Source organism: Zingiber officinale, chromosome 6A, assembly GCF_018446385.1.
Source record: "Zingiber officinale cultivar Zhangliang chromosome 6A, Zo_v1.1, whole genome shotgun sequence".
NCBI lineage: Eukaryota > Viridiplantae > Streptophyta > Magnoliopsida > Zingiberales > Zingiberaceae > Zingiber > Zingiber officinale.
The window spans coordinates 60,422,585-60,445,688 of record NC_055997.1 but is presented as its reverse complement, the minus strand read 5'-3'; the positions used below and the strand labels follow the sequence as shown (position 1 = coordinate 60,445,688).

Genomic DNA, 23,104 nt, shown 5'->3' with positions numbered 1-23,104 from the left:
ACACACTTTGACATATTATCAATTCTAATTAAACTGATGACATACATATGATTTTAGAAATTAGTTTTTTATTCACTCAAAAAAATATTTTATAATCTTCGACGTATTAAATTTGAAATAAATAAGATTTTCTAACATATATTTGATATTATCAAAAACATATAATATATTTTAACGAATCAACAATCACGCAATGCACACTATTTATTATTAAAATGCTGACCTATTTAATATTCGTCCTGCTATAAATTCATTATGACATATTGATTCTCTTCTACTGCATTTACACCTTTCTTAATTTAAAATTATCTGCATACAGTAACTATTTTTTCTAAATATTTATTTCTATAATTATTATATCATAAACTTATAGTATTTATGATGTCATCATATCAACAGTAATTTTCTAATTATGTTGAATTTGTGGTATGTTACTGGCCAATAGTAGAAATAAATATTTACTACAATGAAAATAAATATCTCTTTTTAACGTAATCTCGGATCGTAAATAGACCACGTGTCGTGCTTGGCATGAAGGTAAATAATAGCTCCACCGCGTGCGTGGGAGTAGCATGTGATTTCGCACGTGCCTATTTTCGTCCCGTCGTGTTAAAACTCCGCGACCCTCCATTTGCTTCCCCTTCGTTCCTAGATCGCGAGCTCCAGATCAAAACCCTAGAACAGGGAGGCAGCCACCAACTGATCTCTTCCGACCACCTGAGTCGTCTTCGGCTTGGCTTCCCTTCGGATCCGTTTCTAGGGCTTTACTGGACCTCCGCCTCAAGCCAAATGGCAGCACAGCCGACCGGTGTTGAAAGATCTCCGCTTCCTGCTGAAGTGGTAGCGGATTCGTTTGCGCCGTTCTGTCTCTTTTGATTTTTTTCGATTTTCTTTTTGTTGTTGCGATCGTCTGATATGATGGCTGGTGATCCAGGTGGGCAACGCGTTCGTGGATCAGTACTATCATATCCTTCAGCATTCGCCTGATATGCTGCACCGGTTCTACCAGGAAAGCAGCAAGCTTGGCAGGCTAGATTCTCATGGCGCCATGGTTTTGGTCACCACCACTGAGGTGATTGCATCCAACTCAATTTTTTTCTTCTTCCCGTTATGCTCACCTTAGATTCTTTTCTTCTTCTAATAAACTTTTTCTTCTCTTGTATTTATTGTTGAACGGGATGCAGGCGATCAACCAGAAGCTGTTGTTGTCGACTGGTCATGTTGGAGCTGAGATGAAGACTGTGGATGCACAAGAATCTCTTGGTGATGGGGTGTCTGTTCTTGTGACTGGGTACCTCACAGGGGAGGACAATGTCAAGAGAAGCTTCATCCAGTCTTTCTTCCTTGCTCCCCAGGATAATGGCTTTTTTGTGCTGAACGACATATTCAGATTTGTGGAAGAGGCTGAACACCAGCAGGTGAATCAGGGCCTGGCGAATGGTAATGCTGAACCTCATGCTGCAGAGGAAGGTCTATCTTGATAACTCTCTAGTCTTGCTGTAGATTTTATCGGTTTATTAAAACAAAAATCTTGCTGTTGCTTTTGACCTGCAGCTTTACCTCCACAACAAGAGGAACAAGCTCTAGATCAAACTGTCTCAGTAGAGGATGAGGTGTTGAACAAGGAGGAAGTCTATAAGCCTTCAGAAAATGGCCTCGTTGTGGAAGAGGAAGAACCTATTGCAAAGGTGATTAACGAAGTTCCATCTGTTAGCCCGGTGGTGGTAGTTGAATCAAGTCCTGTCACTGCCCAAGAAGACATGCCAAAGAAATCATATGCTTCCATTGTGAGTACTAAAGGTCAACCTTATTGTTGATCTTTTTGTCATAACCTCATTTCATGTTTTTTTTAGAATTATACATTCTATTTGTTACATTGATTCTATGTTTGCCATTCATTTTGTGCTAGGCATGTTTTCCCTAGTTATTTGTTCCACCACATTGAACTTATCCTTCATTGATCTCTATTGAGGCATTATTACTAGTAATGTTCAAAATATATGAATGTTTTTTAAATGCATTATCTAGAAAGTATTCTTTTTATTTTCCTTAATGCATCTCACTTCCACTCTAATATTCAACTCTTATAATTAGTGTCTATTAATTGCTTTGCTCATATCTTTGCCATTTTATTTATTTTGTCATCTATTTGCTTTCAAATGTTTATTTTTCTAGTTGTATCGTATCGTGTAACGTCACCTTTCATTTAATATCATTGAACATGTATAGCTGATGTTTTCTAGCACATTTCCCACTTATGAATTAAACTAAATAAATAGATATAATGGTCTTTTTTATTTGTTAAACAATATTCTTTAGCAATGTAATTTTGTGATAATTCTTTTTAGAAGCTAATTGGTAACTTGCGAGACTTCCCATTTGATGAACAATTTTAGTAGCAATTTATCCCATCTTTCATTGTCATTCACTTTTTAGTTTTAACTCACAGCATCATAAATTGATAGAAAGTAGATTAACTTGATGATTGGTTAGTAGATTAACTTGATGATTGACAAGCCAAATGGTAATAATATAAAATTTAAGCAAGCAGGTCTTGGGTTTTAGGGTTTTTAGTGTTTAGGGCTGATATAAATGCTTGAAAATTTTCTATTGTGAGCTTGTTCACTTAATTTTAGAACTTACAAAACAATTTAAATAAAATAGATTAGTTCCAAGATCCCAATTATCATAATTCTGTTTGCTAATTTTAATTAAATTTGGTCTATATTTGCCTAAGCATTAGTAATAGTCATGATTCCAAGTCTTAACTAGATTGGGTTTATTATAAAACCTATACAAGGGATTTAGGGTTGTTGTAAGGGTTATAATTTGATAACCAGTAACAATTCTCTTTGATTATATGCGAGGTGTTTGATTGAAATATGTGCCTTTATCATGAAATTGATAAAAGTAGAGAATGATCTTATATCCTCGTTTGTTTTTGTTATATGTAACCTGTATTATGTCTGGTGGTATCATCTATAGCTCGAAACATATTTTTTTTATTTATACCAACTGGTTTTATTTTATAGTATTCTATCTGCATCGACGAGTTTGATTTTGACAAGTTGAAATGGAATATCTTTTTGGTTGAAACAAATAGGGAAGTTGTGGTGGAAAGCAGTAGTGGAGGAAGTTGTAGTAGGGATCAGATATGTAGAAGGCCTTTTAGCTCTGACACCACTGGGTGATACCAGATGGGATGAAGTAGAATATGAGATAGCATTGTTAGCCTTGGTCAGTCTAATTGAAACTTATGCAAAGTAGACTAAAAATAATCAGAAAATCAATAAAATTAAAATGTTGTGTTGGATCTTCTAATCACATTGAATTATTTTATATGAACCATTTTCTAGCTCCAGAGTTTTATATTATTCTATTTTCTGTACATTTTTTTTTCAATTTACCTTATGTATCTTGACTGAGCCTAAATTAGGTTGATTTTTTGTTTTTATTTATTTTTTTATTTAAAACCTATATCATTGTTACTTTTATTACTGAAGAGTCCTCAAAATTTTATTTTCCCATAGTGAATAAAAGTTCCATTTGCTTTTCCTTGAGACCATCAATTGAGCCGCTCTCTTCTGCCTTGAGATAGTCAAACTAGGCCCACAATCTTGTCTCATCTACTTTCTTATTCTATTTTGATTTGCATCAAGAAACATGAAATCTGAAAAATTAGCTCTAAATTTGGATGCTACTTTTGCTGCATCCACCAACATTGTCTTTCGCTGTGCCTTGTTCATGAACTGTTTTTCATCCAATGACCATCACCATCATCCCAATACTTGTCATTATTTGTCCATCCCACATGCCCTCATCATTCGCCTCCCTGTGGTATCACCCTGACACTTATCACCCACTGTGTCAAAGGTCTGAAAATTTAGATCTCGTCTAACACATTGCATAATAAATAGTATAAGCTGTTGTACAAAATCCAATATAAGGACAATTTAAAAATTACAGAGAAGAAAGAAGTATTGGAATCTGGTATATCAATTAAGCACTATTTCTATATAAAAACTATGCTTAACTGATTAATTAGCTATTGATAAGTCCTTAAGAGGTCCTAGAGCTGAGTACATCTCTTAACAAGTTGTGTCTTTTCAATATATTTGAACCAGCTTTAGAGGAGTGTTAGGCACTTATGTATAATATTATACAGAGACTTGGATGTGAATATATAGCCTCCATGAGTGTAATTGTAAAGTTATAAGAAGAACAATGCATTTACATAGTAGAGGGGACTATCTAGGGATTAATACATTTCCCTAAAACATACTTATTGAAAAAAGGAAAAGAAAAAAGGACTATGTTTGATATCAAATGGCCATTTTTTGAATACAAATATATGTATGTATGTTGTCTTTCTATGGATCAAAAGTTCCAATGAAACTACATATGTAAATGCCTGTTAGCTTACCTGTATCTTAGCATACTTCTTGTAAGGATCTAGAGTGTGGATGCAGGTAAAGATTATGAAAGATAGTACTGCTGTATCAGTCCCGGCACGCATTCCTCATAGGCAACCAACAGTTAAAGCAGAACCAGTGCCTGTCCCTGCTCCTTCAGCAGTTCCTACAACTGATGCACCTACTACCAATTCTAGTACTGCAGAAAGAAGCAATGTTATTGAGGCAGAAGGTGGTAATGATCTTTTCATTTAGCTAAAATTTCCTTTTGCGAGTAACTTCAGAAATGCTCTTGATACTTATACATGGTATGCTTTTTTTAGCTGATGGCCATTCCATATTTGTGAAAAGTTTGCCATTGGATGCAACACCTGAGCAACTTGAACAAGAGTTTAATAAATTTGGTCCAATTAAGGCTGATGGAATACAAGTTAGAAGTCACAAGGTTTGTTTTTTTTTAAAGCCTTCCAGTATTTAATTTTTGATTTCCTTTGACTTTTGGTTTACCCTAATACAGAAGTATACATTTTGATTTTGTCCATAGCTACAAGGTTTCTGTTATGGATTTGTAGAGTTTGAGGCTGCGAATTCTGTCCAGAAAGCACTAGAGGTACTTCTATTATACTTGATCTTACTTGTTGCATGCTGCTCAAATTTAGAGTGGGTTTATAGTCAAATTAGATTGAGCTTTCATCCATGCAATATCAGAAATCCAAATCCCAAATCTAAATCTCTGAGTATATCCAAGTTTAATCTTATATTAGGGTGTTTTTTCATCTGTATGCTTTATGTGAAATTGTTGATTGTGTAGAACTTGATCTGAACTAGGACCAGCTTACCAACCTAACTGAAATTTGTCTAGATTTTGAAAACTACTGCCAGTTTCATATGCACTGATACAAAAGAGGACTCATTATCAAACTAGTAGAATTGATTAGCTTCGAAAGTTGGAATTGAATAAAAATAAAATTTTTGAAAAAGAACTATTGAAAGGACAAGGGGAAAAGGAAATTAAGTTTTTGTGGTTTTGAATGTACAAGGTAACAACATTGTTCTAAACAGTGACCTTGGTGATCCAAGTGGTTTTTCTAGGTGGTCCAAACTCCAAACAACCCTAAGATTGTGTTTGAAGATGTTAGTTCATTTGATATTAGAAAATAATTATAATTCTTTCTATTTGCTTGAGCCTCACACCCCACATGATTTTTGCCTCTTGTTTTCACTCAACACTAGTGGCTTGCAACCATTTCCATCCATTTGATATTTTAACTCAATGAGATTTTTCTAATAGTTTTTTCTCCTCTTAGAGGTTTGAACTTCCTTCATTGCACTATGATGATAGATAGTTATCCTGTTTATGCTATACTAATTATGAACTGGCATTTTATGCAATTTGGATTCATGACAATGAATTACTGATTTTTTTTTTTTTGTTGTGATCAATTTGAAATATAATATGTTTCATTGTTATCATATTCTTAGTGCTTATTTAGCAATTATAATTTGTGTATTTATGATTGTAAACTTACTTTGATTGATTAGGGATACGTATATCACATATGTACATTAATATTAGTCATTCTTATTCCTTAATATTTTTTCTATGTTAATATTGTTTTCATGTTGATCACTGGAGTCCACTAATACTGCCTAGGTGCTAGGCAATTGTTGGCCTGATTTTATTATATATACTCATATTCATTTAGTATAGGCAGGTAATCTTACACAAGAACTGAAAGAGAGAAAGAGTAGGCATATTCAAGTAGTACTCCAACTACTTCTAAAAGAATATTTATAATGACATGCCATCACTTTCCATCATCTAGTTGACATTGGTCATAAACAAATCATTATCCTCGGATTTTATTTGTGAACCACTATCGGCATGATTGGAGCATGGCCAAACCATTATCTCTCCTAGATCCAATGTTTGAAATGTCGAGCAGTGTCAATCGACACTAGTGAAACTTATCGTTTCACCCCATCGACCAATACATGAAACCCTTAGCACCAGCACACCAAAGGGGATATAGACATAAAGAGGAGAGGAAGAAATTATCGGTGTGAGATAGGGCGCATGTGTTTAATTGCAGTTGTTGTTGCAAGCAGTGAGTGATCATGGGTGTTTGCGAATGCAAGGCCATTTATAGCCCACGGGTGGCCATAAACGTAAGGCGGATGTAAGTGGCCATAGGACACGCATGTGGGTTATGGCGAGATAGGGCGTGTGTGTTGGATTACGGTCGCTGTTGCAAGCGATGGGTGATAATGGGTGTTTGCGGATGGTGGCCGTTGATAGCCACGTGTGGCCATAAACGACATGCGAATGCAAGTGGCCACGGGACGCGTGTGTGGGTTGTGGGGACTGAAGAAAAGAAATACAAACCTAAATAATATTAGATCTGATTTGGTTTGAATTCAACTGAGCCTATAGTTTGTAAGATTGCGATCCTACGCGCGACCGATTTCGAGTCAAAATCGGATTAGAGAATCATACAATCCTACCAAAAACCCTTAAAATTTAAATTAGTATTTAATAGGATGATCAAATTGATCAATGAAAATTAAAATATGATATTTGAATATCAATTAATAATAATAATAATAATATTAATGATACTAATAACAAGGTTGGAAAAATATATAATAAATAAATATAATTAATTTATATTTTTTAAAATTTAAAATAAATTTATATATATTTTAATAGGATAATTCGATTAGGCTTCTGTTTAAACTAAACTATCATATTTAAGTTAGGAATTGATTGAATTAATTAAATAAAGTTTTAATAAAAAACCAAAAGTTAAAATCAATGTACTGTGTCGTATCCTCTCCCGATCAATTCATTGTCGCTCTCCTCTTCCCTCACCGCGCGAGGTGCTCGTCGCCGCTGCTCCCCTCAGCCTCACTCGCGCGAGGCCTCACCACTGCTCCCTCCTTCCCCATCGAGCAATCGGAAAATAGCCGTTAGCGGTGTCTCTTCATGCATCTCCGACGTCTCCTTGCGCATCCCCCTCCGCAAGCCGCAAGAAACTAGAGACGTCGTTCGCGCCAAGCCGTTGGTGCCGCCTCACGCACGCTCACGTAATTGTGTGTCCCCTTTGTTGCTGCTGCTAGACGCTGACGAGGACGGTTGGTTCCAGTGCCACATTCGGATCGTTTATAACGTAAGATCGTCAATCGATTCCACACGATATTGTACGATTCAAGTGATTCATTTCCGATTCTATTATAAAATTCGATCCCAATCGATCTCGGATCGATTTAGGGCTTCTATGATCTGGATCACGATTTTACAAACCATGGTTGAACCTTGGATGACCTAGAACCGTGAGAAACTATTGATACCGAGATGGGATATGATTCTATAGTCAATTTAGTTGTACTTGCGGATAGTTCCGATTGAGTAATTTGGAGAGTATGAACTGTGGAATTTTTTTCTTCTCTTTTAAGGTAAAATTTAGAAAATAATAATAATTTCCCTGATTTGTTCCTGATTACCCATCCTTCCCTTTTGGTTTTCATTTTTCATCTCCCCCTCATCTCACTTTTGTCACAGCTTCATTCCCTTGCCTCCTTAGCTCATCCAAATGATTCCCAAATTCCCATAATTTCTAGGTCAATTGCCCACCATAATGGTAGCTGTTTAATATTATTGGAGCTATGCGGTAGTCATGCTTAAGATCTAAAGGGCTGCAAAATGCTAGTGTAACTTTATTTCACTTAGATGATTCATATCTATGTGCATAAGTTATTTTTATCTGAGCATCATTTCCCATGTATCTGGCTTTCACCATCAAGCCCTAATAGAATAAACCTCGTTTCTTTTTTACTTTGAAGTTTATACCAAATTACAATTCATTGATTCTGTTCTCTGGCCTCATGTCAGAATATATAAATTGGAGTTGGTTGCAGATCATGGCTTTGTTGAAGTCAGTTGTGAGCTTCAAAATTGATTAGTATATGAATAAAATGCCACTACCGCTTGAATTTTACAACTTCCTAATTGTTTTAGTCATTAAATGAAAACAATTTGCATGCTTCTATCCTAGCAAATAAACTTTCATTTTTGAGTTTGTTTTCTTTAAATGTAGGCCTCGCCTGTAATGATTGGCGGTCGCCAAGCTTATGTTGAAGAAAAAAGGGCCACAGGTTCACGAGGTTACGGGTTTTATACTCTCAATTTTAAACTTCCACCCACTTGTATGTATTTTTTTTTTCCAATGGCCTAATGGTTTAAAATTTGATTTCTCCAGTTGGTAGCAGAGGTAGATTTGATGCAAGAGGTGGGTTCCGCAATGATGCAAGAGGGCGTGGAAGCTTTTATGGTGGCGGTCGTGGTTATGGCAGAAGGGACTTTGATACTAAACCTGATTTTGGAGGAAGAGGTGGTGGTAGGGGGAGATATCCAAATCGAGGTGATGTCGGTTACCAGAGAGTTGACGGCATGGACTTTGCCGGTGGCCGTGGAAACAGTAGTGCTGGCTCTGCAATCAGAGCATCTTCCAGAAACTAAACAAACAGGTTAGCAGTGGGATTATGATCTCAAAGGTTCATTATCTGGATCCACGGATTGGTCACCCTACATACTTAAAATTGATATCTTAGTTCCTATTAATTTAGTAACACATTTTTAAAGAGTTTTTCTATTGAACCAACCTGAGAATTTTTTTTTGTTTTTGTTTTTTTTTTGCAGTCTTTTAAAAAAAATTTCACGCTTACTAGTGTTATTAATCCTTTTTTTAGTGTTAAGTTAATTGTGTCTGTTTAATTATGAATTTTGTTTATTTCTCCTTTGCTCTTTGTGATCGGCAGGCTGCCTATGTTATTGAATTTAATTCAAATTAATCTAAATTTGTTTTTTGATATGTAGGAGTAACATTAGTAGGTGTTTTTTTGCTATTGGTTTTGTTCTGCCTCTTTCTTCCCTCGACACATCTCTTATTGCAACCCTGAAAATGCATTGTTCAGTAGACTTCATAGGGCTTGAAACAAGGAAACACAGCAAGTTTTGCTGCTTGGGGATTTCCTTCGAGATTCAGTCACTGTTTTTTTTTTGTTAATGAAAAGATAAATGCACAGTGGACAATGTTGGTCAAAGATAGCTAGCTATTCATTTCTGATATCAAAATCCGAGTAGATATTCAAAGATTGGTACCACCGTAAATCCTCAAATGTGCTTTGATTTTATCATCTATACATGGCAAGGTGGTGAATCTTCATCAAGCTGGTAGTTCCTCGTTAATGAATCTTGATCTCCTACTGTATTTGTCATCACCATCTAATCCTCCTCTATAATCGGTTGATCGGCTCACATCTTTAAACACATGCTCTTTCAAGCCACAAAAAGTGCATCTCGTCTTCTAAATAATCCCATCGGTCTATCACAGGTAGACAGTCTCGTGCGCAAGCATTCAGATGAATGTATGACTCAGAGGGTGTTTGGCTAAACTTATTAAAAACAGTTTATAAGCTCGTACAACTTATAAGTTGTTTTAGGAGCTTATAAGTTGTTAGGTCTTATTTTAAAAATAAGTTGTTAAAGTGTTTGGGTGAACTTATTACAATCAACTTAAAGATATTGATGTGTTTGGTATTATAAGATATTTTTATTAATAAAATTATCAAAAAGGATATAATACTATTAATAGAGGGTTTTGAGATTTTTATTAATAGAGGATTTTGGGTGAATTTCTGTATGGGGGAGAGAAAATTAGAAAGAGGCGTTGGCGGAGAAGATGACACAATGTTGGAAGAAAAGTCGGCGGAGATAAAAAGATATTAAGTTTATAAAAATTTATGGAGGATAAGATGGGGATTTATGAAATTATATAAAGATATTTTAGAGAAACAAATTATTAAAATAAGATCTTTTTTAAAAAAGTAGGGTCTTCCATACTTTTTTAAAAACAGCTTATAAGTTCCAAAACAGTTTATTTTGACAACTTATAAGCTATTTGAAAAAAAAATTACCAAACAAATTTGAAGAGCTTATAAACTCCAAAACAACTTATAAGCTGTTTTAGAGAACTTATAAGTTCAGCCAAACACCCTCTCAGTTGTAAATAGCTCACTGGCTTACCATCTTTGAAATACCAATTATGATTATGAGTTATTTGTATGCTTGACTTGTCACTTCTTTGTGTGCTCTATTTGATCTATAATGTATCTTGCGTATCTTGGATCATTCATTGGCAATAAAAAGATGAAATCGTCATCTCGGCGGTTCCTTCATGATGCACTCACTATCTAGAAGGGAGGTAAATTATAAGGGGCTTTGTATAGTAACGACAACATATGCAAAAAGATATTGAGACAACTATTCGGAATTGATCCTAAAGTTATTGGTGGCAACATTCTAATGTTGTATGAATATGCCAACTCGTGAAGACATCTTGGATCCTTCATATGTGGTAAAAAAAAGACGATCCACTTGCCTCCCGTGTCCTTGTCATATATCTCTAGATAAATAGGGAGGAGGTAAATTACGGATGATTATTAGTCATTAGTACAGATGATTAAGACATGAGGAAAGATATGGTTAAGACATGGGGAAAGATATGTTCGAATATGTCAAAATTTAACCTTAAGATTTCATATGATAAAATTGTATATTTTAAACATCGCACCGTCCGAGAAGACATCTTGTATCTTTCCTAACACTTTTGACTAGGGGTAAGATTCCAAGTATTTATATATCTGAATCCCAAACCACTCTCCTCTTTATGTTTACACGTCTTCCATTATGCGGTGGCGGTGCTTGATCGTCTACATGAAATACATTAGATTCTTCCATTTGCTTGATTGTAGTAATTATTGCATTGTTTTTGCCACTATCCTAAACAAAATTGAGTCCTAAAAGAGGTAAGCTCCAAGGATTAGTGTATCAGCATCTATAGCTAATGACCTCTACAAATAGAGGTTTTTAGGTTTAAATAAGTTTTGGACTCATGGTATAACAGACGGTGTGCGTATGATATTTTTAATATAATGATCGATTATCAGGAATTGATGATATATGGTTTATCCCTAACACATGATAGCAGATCTATTTTTTAAAAATTTATTTTAGAGGTCTAAATAAGTTTTATAGACTAACTAATTGTGTGTAAAATTTTTGATTAATTTAACAAACAAAAGCAGAAATTTATCACACAATTAGTCCTAGCTAATTAATCTTATTTTTACTCTACCAATTAAACCACAACTTAATTAAATTCTGGCGGCAGCCTGCGGCATCCCTGCATCGGCGGCCGTCGCCAATGACCTCGGATTGACATGGCTCATCAACCGTTGCAACGGCGTCCGATGCCCCCCGTCATCCCCCGCCGCATGTCCTCCGGCAGGCGGCGGCCTTGCCACGTATTGATTCACCACCAGCACGGACACTGACATGGCGAAGTCTGACGACGCCAACAAATCCCCGATAGGCCCTAGCTCCGGGCACTCTGCCCACTCCGTCAGCCCCGAAGTGAGCGTCGCCGCCTCCTCCGACTGGCTCCGCCCAACCACGTACAGGTCGTGCGTGTCCCCCATCTCCCTGATTACCGAGACCGTCTCCACTGCGTTGCTCGTCACGTGCTCAGCGTACACCACCGACTCGTTCCCGGCGTACCGCACCCGGAACTCGTTCAAGTACTCGTCGTCCAGTTTCCCCTCCTCCCCGTCGCCCGTCACGATTGAGATCGTTGCTGGCGAATGAGCCGGCGACCCTGCCGGTTTGTCTGCCGGCACGAACCTCACGACAGTGAGGCCGACGGTGGGGTTCTCGATCACACGCCGGCAGTAGGAGAGCGCCTCCCTGTCGTCTGCACCGCCGAAGAAGAGCAGTGCAATGTGGTGGGAGAAGCGTTCGTCGCGGGACAGGCGGCTCCTGCTGCTCAGCCCACGGTCGATTAGGATGCAAACGGAGCAGGGCGAGGCGGCGAGGATGTTCTCGTTCATCATCTTGAGGGAGGCGTTGATGGGCTCCAGCCCGCCGTCGACGGTCTGCTGCTTGTGGAAGGGAAGGATGATGACGGTCACGTGCTTGTCCTCCGCCAGGTTGCAGATGTCCTCGTGCATGCTCGAGTACGGTGAGATGATGCTCAGCGTCTGCACCGACACACCGCCGGCCTGCTTCTCGTAGTTGTCGAAGGCGTGGAAGACGTGGTCGGCCTGCCCCTGCGGATCGGAGATCCCTATCGGCCTTCTCCTATCGCCCTCTGAGCTGTGGCCGATCAGCAAGGTGGAGGTGCGGCCGGCGAGCTCAACGAGGTGGGCGGCGTAGATGAAAATGGGCGATCTCTTGGTGGGGCAAGAGATTTCGAGCAGCGTGATGATGGCCGGCACGTTGCGGGTGTTGTGGACGCACACCAGCACACGGAGCTCCGTGTCCGGCTTTGATCGTTGCAAATTGCGCCGCTTGTACCCGACGATGCGCCTAAACGGCCTTTGCAAGTACGTTATCACCGGTGTGGCCACCGCCGTCATGAACAGAGAAATCATTATCATCAGCGCGAATGATTCCTCGCTGATCACTCCCTTGCGGCGTCCGATGTTCAGGATGAGCAACGCGATGATGCCTCTGGTGTTCATTAGGAAGCCGAGCGTGAGGGCGTCGCTCAGCGGCATGGTGTACATGACGGCGATGATGAAGGTGGAGACGACTTTAGCGAAGGCGGCGAGAACAGAGATTAGAACGAGAACGCCGGCCAATTTCCAGTCTTCATTGATCGTTCTCAAATCGGTCTTGAGCCCGCTGGTGACGCAGTAGAGCGGCAGCATAATGCCGGCGACGATGTCTTGCATCTTGTCTCTCAGGGCCACTCGAATGGGGCCGTCGGGAACCATGAGGCCGAAGAAGACGGCGCCGGAAACAGAGTAAAACCCGATGGCCTCCGTCAATACTCCGGCGAGCATCATAATGCTGAGGAGGAGGCAGACGTCGAAGTCGCTCGCCGGTTGGCCTTCGGGGATCCTCTGCAGCTGCCAGAGCACGATTGGCCGGAGGCAGACGAAGCAGAAGATGAGGAAGGCAACGTAGGAGAGAGTGATCCAGAGAGACGACAGCGGATCGGCTTCCGGCTCCGCGACGCTAATCGTGATGATGAATATGAACCACATGATGCCGTTGCTGATGAAGGAGGCGGAGACGCAGATGCGACCGATCTCGGAGTTGAGGAGCTTGGTCTTGGCGAGGATGTGAGCGAGGACGGGGAAGGCGGTGACAGAGTTGGCGACGCCAAAGAAGAGGGAGAACGGCACGCTGTCCATGGCCTCGGAGACGAGGCTCCGCAGCGCGAAGGCGGTGGCGGAGCCGACGCCGAAGGGCAGAACCACGCCGACCACTCCGATCGCCATGGACTTCTGCCCCGCGCGCCGTAGCAACGCGACGTCCATCTCGACGCCGACGAGGAAGATGAAGTACGTGAGGCCGATATGAGCCGCCGTCTCGAGCGTCAAGATGCTCTGCGGCGGAAAGATGGTGCGGGCGAAGCCATGCTCCTGGCCGAGCAACGTCGGTCCCAAAATAATGCCGGCCTATCGACGGAGAGAATAGATCACGGAACTCATTAGATCTACCACAATCGGCCACCACAGACGTCGCAAACACGGACGGCGGATGACTTACGATGATCTCAGCGAAGGCGCGTGGCTGGCGGAGGGGCCGGAGGAGGAAGTCGAGAGCGCGGCTGGCGACGACGATGATAATGATTTGGATCATGAAAAGCGGCAGGTCGTAGTCGAGGGGGTCGACATTTTGCCAGACACCTTCGATGGCGAGCAACTTCGGGGAGTAGCAGACGACGTCGTCTCCAGTGAGACTGCTGGGCAGTGGTCGAATCGCCATGATCACAGAATACTCCTGCAGGAAACGGAGATCGCGAGAGAAAGATGGCGATGCGAAATGCCAAGGAGCTTTCATCTCCACGAGGAGCGCTATTATTTCATCGGTGGAGCGGACTATGCGACCTGTTCTTGATCCATAGAAGAACAATAAATATTTTATTAATATATATATATTTTTGTTTTTGTTCTTTTTAATTGATCGGTGAAAGGGCGGAAGTGTAATATAATTGTTAGTTTACTTAATGGGCCCAGCCGAGTACGGCCCATTAACAGCTTAGCCGCACTGCATTGCAGCCTGCTAGGGTTTTTTCATAGTTCTGTGCTTTGTTCACCTCACACCAGACGTCGCTCCTATTTAAGGTCGCCTGCTAGGGTTAGAGTTGCCACGCCGAGTCGCCGATCAGACGCAGCGGGTAAGCCCCATGCCTTTCCCCTTCTTCACTGTTTCAATTCGGAGATTAATTTGCCCATACTTCTTCACTTTGATTCTCTTGCCTGCATCTGGTCCTGTTATCTGGTTTCTTCCTAATGACTCTGAGCTATTTGCGTTCGATCCTTCATTTTTGTTTATTCGTCTAGTTTTGCTTTCATCGATATAATTTTTTCTTTATTTTCGCGATTTATAATGGTTGTTGGCTATATTTCTATTACAAAAATGTGTGGTTTACGTCGTTGGTCATTGTGCAGAAGAAATGGCGGTTCCACTGCTTGCGAAGAAGATCGTGAAGAAGCGCGTCAAGAAATTCAAGAGGCCCCAAAGTGACCGCAAGATCTGCGTGAAGGTAAGTTTAATTCGTTTGTTGTGCTCGATCTAATGCTTACTCTGCTTCATAGTATGTGTTTGAAATTTGTAATTTTGATTTATGATCTAGGAAAATTCTTATGATATGCAAACCTAATAGACGAGTGGTTCTAGAACTCTTTTTAATTGTTTAATTAGATTGCTTAATGAAAGTATCGTTTTTGATAAATGGTGAATTCCATTACTAAGTTTGGAGGAAACTAAGATTCCATTTCATGGCTATGGCTCCGTGTGTAGTCTGCATTTCTTATGCTGCCTATTGGTGTAGCTATCAAAATTTCCCTTCCTTAGTCCCAAGCAACCCACAAGTTAATCAAGGTGTAATATGATTGTCCTCTTACATTAGCTGATAGTAAACCTTTGTTCCTTCCCTTTCTAAAATAAAATTTGAAATTTTCCATGTTACTGTTTCCATTTTGTCTTCTTAGTTCCAAACAACCCACAAGTTAGCTAAAAAAAATGAAAATGCTATACATGTTACACTTAAACTAAGTAATACTTTATGAGTTTAGAAGTTCAAACTGATTTATGTCAAATGTAAATACTTGAATGAACTGGTGAAATGCAAAGTAGATATGCTTGATTATTTTTGTTTGGTAAACATACACTTAGTGTGTGCTTTCTTGTTACTTGTAATTGCTTGACTCTTGATACCAGAGAACTAGAATATCTATATTGCATCTTGCTACTTAGTGAGTACATCAGGTTATCAATTTGTTTGTTGATCCTTTTTTTACTTCATACTGCATAAGCTCTTTTTTATCTGTAAAATTGGAAATGATGCCCTTTATTTTTAAAGTCATCTTATGGGCAGACTCTTTTTTATTATTATCAAAAGGGCTCCATATATGCCTATTATACCCATTTATTGTAAAACAAATAGTTATAATGAAGCTATTCAATTTTATTAAATGCAACAAAAAAATCATTTTAATTTTTCATGTATCTCTAGATCTGCTACGAGAGGTTTTCTACATATGGAATCTTTCAAAGTAATAAAAAAAAACAATTTCCATGAACTATTCACTCTGACTAATTTGAGGTAAGAATCTTTATAATTCTACCTATGTATTGTAAATGATAAAGTGATGTTTCAGATATATTTTTTGGAATTAGGATGATTTTTTACCTCAAACTTTCAAGACACAGGAGGGGTATGATAAATATCTTATTAATAGGCAATTGGATGCCCCTTTGATATAATTAAAATACTATTTTGATGATTTAAGCAGTGACTTCAACAAGGCATTATCACTGCCTATTCTTCAACTGTCCTTTTGCTTTAATATATTGCACATCTACTAATGTTCTTTTCTGCGCTGGTGTTCTTTAAGAAAATGAAAGATCAATTTCCTCATGCTTGAATGTTCTTGGAATAGACAAATTGGCGCAGACCGAAGGGTATTGATTCTCGCGTAAGAAGAAAGTTTAAAGGATGTACCTTGATGCCAAATATCGGGTATGGTACCGACAAAAAGACACGCCACTACTTGCCAAACCGATTCAAGAAATTTGTGGTCCACAATGTTGCTGATTTGGAGTTGCTGATGATGCACAACAGGTTTTTAGCATTTCGTGACATTCTTCTTCCACTGACATCTATTTGTATATAGCTTCCTAGATGCAAACATAGTCTGGCAATGTCAAGCTTTGTCTCCAATTTTTTTTCAGAACCTACTGCGCCGAAATTGCTCATGATGTATCTACAAGGAAGCGCAAGTTGATTGTTGAGCGAGCTGCACAACTTGACATTGTTGTGACCAACAAGCTTGCGAGGTTGCGCACCCAAGAAGATGAGTGACCTGACTGTTACTGTCGTAGGGATATCCTTCTCTTCAAGTTGGCTTCGTATATCTTTAGTTTGCTATTTGTGATTTCAACTTAGCCTGTTTGAGATTACCTTCTTAATTTGATGAAGACTGAAAGTTTAGTAAGGAAGTTTCGTTGCTTGTACCTTAAAACATGTTTTAAGATGGTTTGTTTCTTGATCTATGTGATTTTTAAATGCTGAAACATGTAGAAGGATCTAGATTTAAGTGAATGTAACCGCAATTCTTATGATATTTTTTTATCAACCATTGTTAAACTTATTTTTATTTCAAGTATTATACATTTGACACACTTATACTGGAAACAATGGGTAACTTCATGGAGGAAACATCACACTAATAAATCCATTACAATGTAGAAAATTGTATTTTTCATGTTACTATAAATTATTTAAAAACAATAATTTTGATTTATAAACATCATGATATTTAAATTACTTTTTTTTTCATAATCATTAAAAAAATCCATTGGTCCATAATTAATTATCTTTTTTTTTAAATAAAAAACTTCCAATATTAATTTCTATTAGAGATCATAATGTTCAAAATACATGGTATAGAAGTAGGAGGCCAAGTTCACATCGACAATTTAACTCCAAAACTCAAGGAAAAACTCATAAAGTGATGGAGTCCATAAAAAATAAAATGGTGGGTCATGACTTTATGTGTCTATCTTTAAATTTTTCCTTGAATTTTTTTCCTTGAGCATATCATTACTGTTTCCGTAAGTCAAAAGCGGTGAACTTTTATATTTCTGAATAACAGAAGAACAAGAAAACATGTATAAAAATATATAGGTTCTTATCCAACTGGTAGACATCTATTATTTGACACTTAAAATCTCTAACTTCACTGTCAGACCATCCAAAAGCATCTAAATCTACAGGTGGCCAAATGCCAGGCCACGCCTAATGCCAGACCAAACACCGGTTCCTCCCATATGCAATTAGTCCCATGGAGTGGTAAGCCACTTTGACATCCATCAATATAGGAGGTAGCCTCACCTAACTCAGCATCTAAAGTAACTGTCACAATATGCCACATGCAGAAAATTATTAGTTTGGATCATGGCCATGTATCTGACTATATGCTAATACAAATAACCAACAACTAAAATTACAACAAGTATTTATTTTATCATAATATTAAATTTGAGATTCCAAAAAATTACTGTGTTGTTTTATTGGTAGTGTATGTTGGTTATTATTTTAAATTGATGGGTTTAATTATAAATTATGTATATGGGTATAAATTGAATTCATTAAAGTGATCTAACTTAGGTTTTTGGGTTTCAATTATTAGATGTCGACGTTGAATGTGTAGAACTTATAGTCCCACATTTATTATTATCTATGGACTGATAATAGATGTCCACTATATAAATGATTGATCCTCAAAGATTTAGGGTTTAATATTGATAGAGTTTTTGGTTTCCCATTAACCTAAAGCTTTTCGGCATTGTCACCCCTAAGCTCCTTGGAAGATATTCCTTTTCTTTCCGCTACATCTTCTTCTACAAGGATTCATTCCTTTTCTTTCCGCTATATCTTCTTTCATAAGGATTATTTCTGGATGACACTAAAGACAAGGATGACTCTTCAATCAGATTACTTATCATATTTATTTATACATTTATTTTTCTTATGTTATGTTTTCGATGAAACGAAGATTCAGGCTCACATGTTCTTATTTTTCCTATTCGAATTCTTATTTTGATTGTCTATAATTGATGCGGTTTAGATTTTATAAAAATCATCAATTGATATCAGAGTCACAAGTTCTGTTTCATCATTTTCATTGATAATAAAGTTTAATTTTTTTGTCAATTCATTTTTGTATGCTAAATCAAGTTTTTCCTTGTTAATATAAATTTTTAATCATCGAATATCATTTAAGAGAAAAACTAGAATAACCTTATTTTTCGAGTTTTTCATGTTTCTAAGAAGTATACAAAGAACGACGAAAATCGTCACTGTTTAATCTAATTTTAGATAAAATTATGATGATTCAATCGATTACGTTAATCGAACAATCGATTATCGAGTCTAAAATTTTGAATAAAAATGATTGAAAATTTTAATTGATAAATAACTTTAAATTCACAACTACGTCAATCATCAATCAATCGATTAGAATCATCATTATTATTATTATTATTATTATTATTATTTCTTCGATTAAGTTTACGGTTTCAATGTGAAACAATATCGAAAAAAATAATTATTATTATTTTTGTGAAACAATTAACAAAACAGTTTCTCGTTTCATCATAATGGGAAAAAATTATTGTTTCAATGTGAAACAATATTTTTATGTGAAAAAAAAATAAAATTTACTGGTGTTTCATTTTGAAACAGCAGTACATATTGTTTTTTTGGGGGCCGTATTAAACCTTCTGTATTTTTAATAGTGCTTACTATTAAAAAAATGTATTAAATATTTATTTATTATTATTTTTAATGGATGAATAATTAAAGACTTAAATAGTATTAAATAATACTATTTAATTATAGAACTTAAACTTCTTAAGGAGGGTTATATATATAATCATGTAGTCGCATATTGACTTTTGGATCGATTGAGATAATCGATTAAATCATACCAATCGATTACCATAAGGTATCAATTATGTTGTTAAGGTTGATTAAGTAATTTCTGTTCAAATTAAGTTCCTAGAGTTTTCTTGGATCTATCTACACAACGTGCTACTAGGTTAAACTAATGTGTCAATCTAAAGGAAGGTACCTTAGGTAGGTTTAGTATATTTTGTATTGGTAGACGTATATCTATGGTAAAAGTAATCGGCCCAAAGAAAAATTACTTTTATGCCAGAAATATGCACAAGGTAGCTTACAACTATGAAATAAAATATTATTTTATTCAGATCATGCACAAAATATGTTGACCCAAAGGAAGACATATTATGAGGCTGATTAAGGTTGTTGTGAGCTACGGACCAAAATATAATTCATATAAAATATCATATTATGAGCACAATCGGTCGGTCCAAAGGAAGACACATTGTGTAGTCAATTAAAGTTTGAATTATATTAGAAAGTATCGCTAACAAATAATGTGTCGACCCAAAGGAAGACACATTATATTGTACTTGGTATCTCATAAAGAGCCCGTTTATATGTATTTAAAATTTTATTTTATTTGCATAATGTTATATTACTTATATGTTTTTTGTTTTAGTTAAATCGTGAGCTTAAATAAATGTTTCTTTTTAATTTCAGTGCAATATGTAACTGCCAGCATTAATAACATCTCAACATTAACTGGTTCGAATTTTGTTGAATGGAAAGAATATGTAACCGTAGTCTTAAGCTATATGGACTAGACTATGTATTAAGGAATAATCGTCTCGTACCTCTGACCAGTGCTAGCACTATAGAGCAGAGGGCTGAATTTTAGCTATGGGAGAAATCAAATTGCATGTGTATGAGTATCATGAAGCTTTCCATACCGACACCAATAAATGTCTCAATAACAAAGGGAAGAGATACTAGGAGTTTTTTAGACCAATTAGTAGACCGATTCATCTCAAATAAAAAGATTGAGACTACCACACTTCTTACGAAGTTATTAACCATGCAGTATAATGGTAAAAGAAGCATAAGGGAGTAAATTATTGAGATATCCAATATAGCGATAAGTCTGAAAGTACTAAAACTCGATATGTCTGAGGGTATGTTAGTACATTTTATCTTGATGTCTTTGCTTTCACGGTTCGCTCCTTTTAAGATATCATATAATACTCAAAAGTAAAAGTGGACATTAATGAGCTCATTGCTCAATGCGTGCAAGAGGAAGAACAACTAAAGATTGAGATATCTGAGAGTGCTCACTTAACATCTGGTTCTCAAAGTGCGAGCAAGAAATGAAAGAGGATCAATAACAAAGGAAAAGGAAAACAAACTACAGATTCTAGAGACAATGGCCATAGAGAGTACAAGAAGCAGGATAAGGAATCCATTTGTTTCTTTTGCAAAAAGAAAGGTCATATGAAGAAAGATTGCCTCAAATACGCCAACTAGCGTGTAAAGAAAGGTAAACTTCTCAACTTTATTAGTTAGGAAGTCAATCTAGCCATTGTACCCACTGACACTTGGTAGATAGATACCAGTACTACTACTCACATAAGTGTTACTACTGCTCACATAAGTGTTACTATGCAGAGTTGTCTCAAAAGTCGATTTTCATTTGATGGTGAAAGATACATCTATGCAGGAAATGGAAAGAAGGCTAAAGTCGAGTCCATTGGTGTTTTTAGGCATTGTTTAGGAACAAATATTTTTCTGGATTTAGAAAATATATTTATTGTATCGTCTTTTCGATGGAATTTAATTTTAATTTTTTGTTTGGACAAATCAGGTTATTCTTGTTCATTTATAAATAGAATTTTCAGTATTTTTTTTAATTAGTGTTGGTTGGCAATGGTTCTTTGATTAATAAGCTTTATAAATTGAACACCTTTACTCCTACAGTTGACAATGTAATAATGCGTAGTATAGGTACAAAATGCAAATTGACCGACGAGAATTCTTCCATATTGTGGCATAGGTGTTTAGAAAATATATTCAAATAACGCCTAGAAAGGTTAATGTCATATGGAATTCTCGATTTCCTTGATATGTCAGACTTTGATATCTGTATATAGTGTGTTAAGGGTGTTGGAATGTATACTAAAAATCTATCTTTTTGTATAAACATTTACTTAGAAATAAGAATCATATTGGTCAAATATCTACATTTATAAGTTAAGTGTAGTTGTTCGATTAATTTATATTGTAGATAACATGGTGTGTGGTGTCACACATAGAAGATCATGTTATCAATTCCTTATAAATTATAAACAGTAGCTCACGACTGAGATGGAAAGGAACAAACCATTGCAATAGTCGTAGTGTAATTAGGTATTAGTTTATCTTGACTGATAAATTACACTAGTACACTCTGAGTGTATTAAGCATGACCATTTAAGGTAAGTTCTTTTTATACTGACTTAATAAAAGAACAAGACCTTAGTTATTATGGAAGTGTGTACTCCTAATCCTAATATAATAACAAGCATATATATTTAGTATTTATTTCTTTGACTTATCAAAGGGTGAGATTTAGCTCGATAAATCAATAGGCCCGATAAGTTGGGAAATGATATTACTTATAGTGTGTGTTGTTGATTATAGAAGGAAACTGTATCCTAGTAATCTAGGTTGATAATGTCCCCAAGAGGAGCTCATAAGGATTGTCATGTTAAACCCTGTAGGTGGACTTAGTCCGACACGACAATAAGGTTGAGTGGTACTACTCTTGGACTAAGATATTAATTAAAGTGAGTTGTCAGTAACTCAATTAATTAGTGGGCATCTAACATCTTAAACACAGGGAGATTAATAAACTCATGATAAGAAGGAGCCCAAAATATAATTTGGGATTGGTGCGGTAGTTCAATAATAATTTTTTAGTGGAATGAATTATTATTGATGAAATTAAGTTGGGTGTTCGGGGCGAACACAGGAAGCTTAATTTCATTGGGAGACCAAAACCAATTTCTCATCTCGGTTCCTATCGTAGCCTCTTATTTATAAAGTATTATACCCACCTATACCCACCTTTATACCCATCCTAATGAGGCCGACCAAGCTAGCTTGGAACCCAAGCTAGGGGCCGACCAAGACCAATAGGATGAGCCAAGTAGGTGGCCGACCAATGCTTGGAGCCCAAGCATGGTGTGGACGACCCTAAGAAAATTAAAAGGATTTTTATTTTTAAATTTTTCTTATGTGGATTCCATGGTTTTAAAAGAGAGTTTAAAATTTAAATCTTTCCTTTTATAGCTTTCTACAAAAGATTGAGAAAAGATTTGATATCTTTCCTTATTTGTAAATTGAAAGGAAAATTTTAATTTTGATAAAACTTTCCTTTTGTATAACCATGTTCATGATTTAAAAAGAGAATTTTAAAATTAAATATTTCCTTTTATAAGTTTCTACAAAAGATTAAGAAAAGATTTGATATCTTTCCTTATTTGTAAATTGAAAGGAGATTTTAATTTTAAAGATAACTTCCCTTTTATAAATCATCCACATGTTTAGAAGAAAGATTTTAATTTATAAAATTTCCTTTTATAACCAACCATAAAGGGAAAAACTATTAGCGACATTTTAATTTTAAAATTTCCGGAAACAAATAAGGAAGTTTTAATTTTGTGTTTAAAACTT

General features: G+C 36.7%; 3 protein-coding genes across 4 annotated transcripts; 2 read left to right on the top strand and 1 right to left on the bottom strand.

Annotated features, from left to right (window-relative positions):
* The first annotated feature begins 597 nt into the window (after nucleotides 1–597).
* LOC121996423 (nuclear transport factor 2-like) lies at nucleotides 598–9,281 on the top strand. 2 transcript variants are annotated; one of them, XM_042550398.1, is made up of 9 exons: nucleotides 598–840; nucleotides 935–1,072; nucleotides 1,185–1,470; nucleotides 1,555–1,787; nucleotides 4,470–4,644; nucleotides 4,736–4,857; nucleotides 4,957–5,022; nucleotides 8,510–8,576; nucleotides 8,672–9,281. In XM_042550398.1, exons 1-9 carry the CDS (start codon nucleotides 790–792, stop codon nucleotides 8,929–8,931), a joined length of 1,398 nt encoding a protein of 465 aa, XP_042406332.1. In that variant the 5' UTR covers nucleotides 598–789; the 3' UTR covers nucleotides 8,932–9,281. The 2 variants fall into 2 exon arrangements, with proteins under 2 accessions (XP_042406332.1, XP_042406330.1); XM_042550396.1 differs by having other exon boundaries at nucleotides 4,470–4,647.
* Nucleotides 9,282–11,627: 2,346 nt separating this feature from the next.
* On the bottom strand, nucleotides 11,628–14,322 carry LOC121994835 (cation/H(+) antiporter 15-like). Its single transcript, XM_042548744.1, has 3 exons — nucleotides 14,029–14,322; nucleotides 12,144–13,937; nucleotides 11,628–12,074 (listed from the first exon to the last, which is right to left on the bottom strand). The coding sequence occupies exons 1-3, from the start codon at nucleotides 14,320–14,322 to the stop codon at nucleotides 11,628–11,630; spliced, it is 2,535 nt and encodes an 844-aa protein (XP_042404678.1).
* A 201-nt stretch (nucleotides 14,323–14,523) lies between these two features.
* On the top strand, nucleotides 14,524–17,040 carry LOC121996422 (60S ribosomal protein L32-1-like). The gene is made up of 4 exons (XM_042550395.1): nucleotides 14,524–14,659; nucleotides 14,934–15,028; nucleotides 16,428–16,609; nucleotides 16,720–17,040. Exons 2-4 carry the CDS (start codon nucleotides 14,939–14,941, stop codon nucleotides 16,847–16,849), a joined length of 402 nt encoding a protein of 133 aa, XP_042406329.1. The 5' UTR covers nucleotides 14,524–14,659; nucleotides 14,934–14,938; the 3' UTR covers nucleotides 16,850–17,040.
* Nucleotides 17,041–23,104: the final 6,064 nt, after the last annotated feature.

What these genes read in the sequence shown, in the direction of transcription:
- LOC121996423 (XM_042550396.1), top strand. Translation starts at nt 790, where the DNA reads ATGGCAGCACAGCCGACCGGTGTTGAAAGATCTCCGCTTCCTGCTGAA. An exon ending in TTTTGGTCACCACCACTGAG is followed by an intron (nt 1,073 to 1,184) that starts GTGATTGCATCC and finishes AACGGGATGCAG; the next exon opens with GCGATCAACCAGAAGCTGTT. An exon ending in TGTTATTGAGGCAGAAGGTG is followed by an intron (nt 4,648 to 4,735) that starts GTAATGATCTTT and finishes TGCTTTTTTTAG; the next exon opens with CTGATGGCCATTCCATATTT.
- LOC121994835 (XM_042548744.1), bottom strand. Translation starts at nt 14,322, where the DNA reads ATGAAAGCTCCTTGGCATTTCGCATCGCCATCTTTCTCTCGCGATCTC. An exon ending in GCGCCTTCGCTGAGATCATC is followed by an intron (nt 13,938 to 14,028) that starts GTAAGTCATCCG and finishes CTCCGTCGATAG; the next exon opens with GCCGGCATTATTTTGGGACC. An exon ending in CTGTCGTGAGGTTCGTGCCG is followed by an intron (nt 12,075 to 12,143) that starts GCAGACAAACCG and finishes GGCGACGGGGAG; the next exon opens with GAGGGGAAACTGGACGACGA.
- LOC121996422 (XM_042550395.1), top strand. Translation starts at nt 14,939, where the DNA reads ATGGCGGTTCCACTGCTTGCGAAGAAGATCGTGAAGAAGCGCGTCAAG. An exon ending in ACCGCAAGATCTGCGTGAAG is followed by an intron (nt 15,029 to 16,427) that starts GTAAGTTTAATT and finishes TTCTTGGAATAG; the next exon opens with ACAAATTGGCGCAGACCGAA. An exon ending in TTGCTGATGATGCACAACAG is followed by an intron (nt 16,610 to 16,719) that starts GTTTTTAGCATT and finishes ATTTTTTTTCAG; the next exon opens with AACCTACTGCGCCGAAATTG.